General features: G+C 49.0%; 1 protein-coding gene across 1 annotated transcript; it reads left to right on the top strand.

Moving 5' to 3' along the window:
* The first annotated feature begins 1155 nt into the window (after positions 1–1155).
* On the top strand, positions 1156–2421 carry htr1aa (5-hydroxytryptamine (serotonin) receptor 1A a). The gene has a single exon (XM_068311440.1). The coding sequence runs from the start codon at positions 1156–1158 to the stop codon at positions 2419–2421; it is 1266 nt and encodes a 421-aa protein (XP_068167541.1).
* Positions 2422–2957: the final 536 nt, after the last annotated feature.

The following is a 2957-nucleotide window of genomic DNA, read 5'->3' as shown; positions in this document are numbered from 1 at the left end:
AGAGTAGCTTCCCCAAATTAGGAGTAATGTCGTCCCTCACTGTTAACATTACAATTGTAATATAGAGGTAATTTTTTTCTCTTTTCACATTCAATATGAGATCAAATTATCCTCCAAAATCCATTCTAGGGCACTGAAAACCCTGAAACAAACTCTACCCTGTAAGGAAATGTGTGTTCTGCCCACAAGTTGCTTTCAGTCCAGGTTGCTCCAAATGAAGAAAAAAACAATAGTTGTTTTCCAGGCATCTTCACAAATAAACACACACACACACACACACACACACACACACACACACACACGAAAGTGTCTTCCTTTGCCTCACAAACGTAGTACCCGATATGAACAGCAGATGGCGCCAGTCCTCCTCTCTCTCTCACGCCGTGTAGCTGACCCTGGTGCTGAAATCACCCTTTCCTCCCGACACTGCGCGTATTACCTTTTCATCCTGTGCGACTCGAAATGCACATCTTTCAATACTCGCTGAACCCTTCCCCCCCCCTTAAATTAAACTGCTACAACCTCGGATAATCTTAAGTTTTGAATGATTTTTACAGTTTCTTCGTTACCTTGAGGAGCTCTCCAACAAATTTAACTTCTTTTACTTTTCAAAACCTTAGGCTTTACTGGTTTAGTCCTAACGGATATCTACCCCACGAGAAACTAAAACAATGGACAAAATGCGATATGCTGCGCGTCCGAGGATGCAATGAAGACGACAGGACGGGGAAAGGAGCTCTCTGCGCCCTCATCGGCTGTCTGTGATGAAAAATGGAGCAGCGAGAGGAGCAGAGGCACAAAACTCCAGGGCGACCTCCACGCGGTCTGACGTACCCGAAGCAGCTCGTATAAATGACTCCACGGCGTCATCAAGCTCAGATGATCGCAGCACCAGTGAGCGCACCTGGCTGTCAACACACACTGGCTAAATCACACACGACCCCCCCCCCCTTACACACAAACATACACGCACACACTCACAAACACGGCTGCGTCATGCGTCCTGAGAGCGGCTGCACGAGAGTGGTAACTCCGATGGACCCCGGTAAAACGCACAGCAGCAGCAGTCTGAGGGGCTGACTGCGTCCTGCTTACCTGTCCAGCGGAGTGTCCCCAACTGCTCTGGTAAAGTTGCGCTTTGAGTGCGGTCGCATCATGGATTTTATAACAACAAGCAGCAACGACAGCAACACGACCGGCGGCGTAGGTGCCGGCTGGGACGAGGGTGAGAATGGCACTGGGTCTGGGTCTCTTCCAGATGTGGAGCTGAGTTACCAGATTATCACCTCTCTGCTCCTGGGGGCCCTCATCCTCTGCTCCATATTTGGAAACGCGTGCGTCGTGGCCGCTATCGCCCTGGAGAGATCTCTCCAGAATGTGGCCAACTATCTGATCGGATCTCTGGCCGTGACAGACCTCATGGTGTCGGTATTGGTGCTGCCTATGGCAGCCCTCTATCAGGTTTTGAATAAGTGGACACTGGGGCAGGAGATCTGTGATTTATTCATCTCTTTGGATGTACTGTGTTGCACATCATCCATCCTGCATCTGTGCGCAATTGCCTTGGATAGGTACTGGGCCATAACAGACCCCATTGACTATGTAAATAAACGGACACCGAGGCGAGCCGCGATCTTGATTTGCGTAACTTGGCTTATTGGTTTCTCCGTCTCTATTCCGCCTATGTTAGGCTGGAGAAGCGCAGAAGACAGAGCGAAGCCGGACGCCTGCATCATCAGTCAGGACCCGGGCTACACCATCTACTCGACATTTGGAGCTTTTTATATCCCACTTATTCTTATGTTGGTCCTGTATGGGCGAATATTCAGGGCTGCCCGATTTCGGATTCGAAAGACTGTCAAGAAAACCGAGACGGCAAAAGTGTCAGACAAGTGTTCGACTTTGTCTCCGGCCATCTTCCATAAGAAAACCAACGGGGAGGCCAGGGGTAAAGGCTGGAGGCGTAGCGACGAGTCAAAAACCGGCTCGCCGTGCGTAAACGGCGCGGTGAAGCACGGAGAGGAGGGCGAGTCGCTCGAGATCATAGAAGTTACCAGCAACTCCAAAGCGCATCTACCGCTGCCCAACACTCCTCAGTCCTCGACGCACGGCTACGACAACATGAATGAAAAAAACACCGGGACGAAGAGGAAGATCGCGTTGGCTCGGGAGCGTAAAACGGTGAAAACACTGGGGATCATTATGGGAACTTTCATCTTCTGCTGGCTACCGTTTTTCATCGTCGCACTAGTGCTGCCTTTCTGTGCAGACAACTGCTACATGCCCGACTGGCTGGGTGCAGTTATAAACTGGCTGGGGTACTCCAACTCTCTCCTCAACCCCATCATATACGCCTATTTCAACAAAGACTTCCAAAGTGCTTTCAAGAAGATTTTAAGATGCAAATGTCACAGACCGTAGCCGCCTGCAGGGAAAAGTACTTTAATGGACAGAAAGAAACGATCACTGACTTTATGGAAGAGCAAACACGCACGCACGCGCACACACACACACACACACACACACACACACACACACACACACACACACACACACACGCACACACTACTTTGCATTCAGGGACGATCACTTTTCTCTTGAGCGTTCGAGGAGCGCGTCCGGGGTCACGTGGCTGCTGATGAAATATGACAAAACGGGAACTTTCACTCTCAATGTAAAAGCTCATGTTTATTCCGTGTTATAGCTACAGTATATAGTCAATATGTGACGGCAACCATCATTGTATTGTCATGCAAGACGTGTCCTGTGCTGATTCCACGCATTTCACCAATGAGACACGCAGGGGTTCCGTCCTACTTCATGAGCTTTGTAGCACCGAAACAATAAAGGAGATCAAAGTTTGTCATTAAGAAGCATGAGTCAATTTTTGTTCAGAAAACAAAGTACATTATAAATAAAATAAGCGATGAGGCCAAAATGAGGCCCTGTTGTCTGAT

This window comes from Antennarius striatus, chromosome 3, assembly GCF_040054535.1.
Source record: "Antennarius striatus isolate MH-2024 chromosome 3, ASM4005453v1, whole genome shotgun sequence".
NCBI lineage: Eukaryota > Metazoa > Chordata > Actinopteri > Lophiiformes > Antennariidae > Antennarius > Antennarius striatus.
The sequence above is the reverse complement of the archived record's forward strand: the minus strand, read 5'-3'. Positions and strand labels throughout refer to the sequence as shown.

Excerpts from the sequence above, each read along its gene's own strand:
- htr1aa (XM_068311440.1), top strand. The coding sequence starts at position 1,156 with ATGGATTTTATAACAACAAGCAGCAACGACAGCAACACGACCGGCGGC.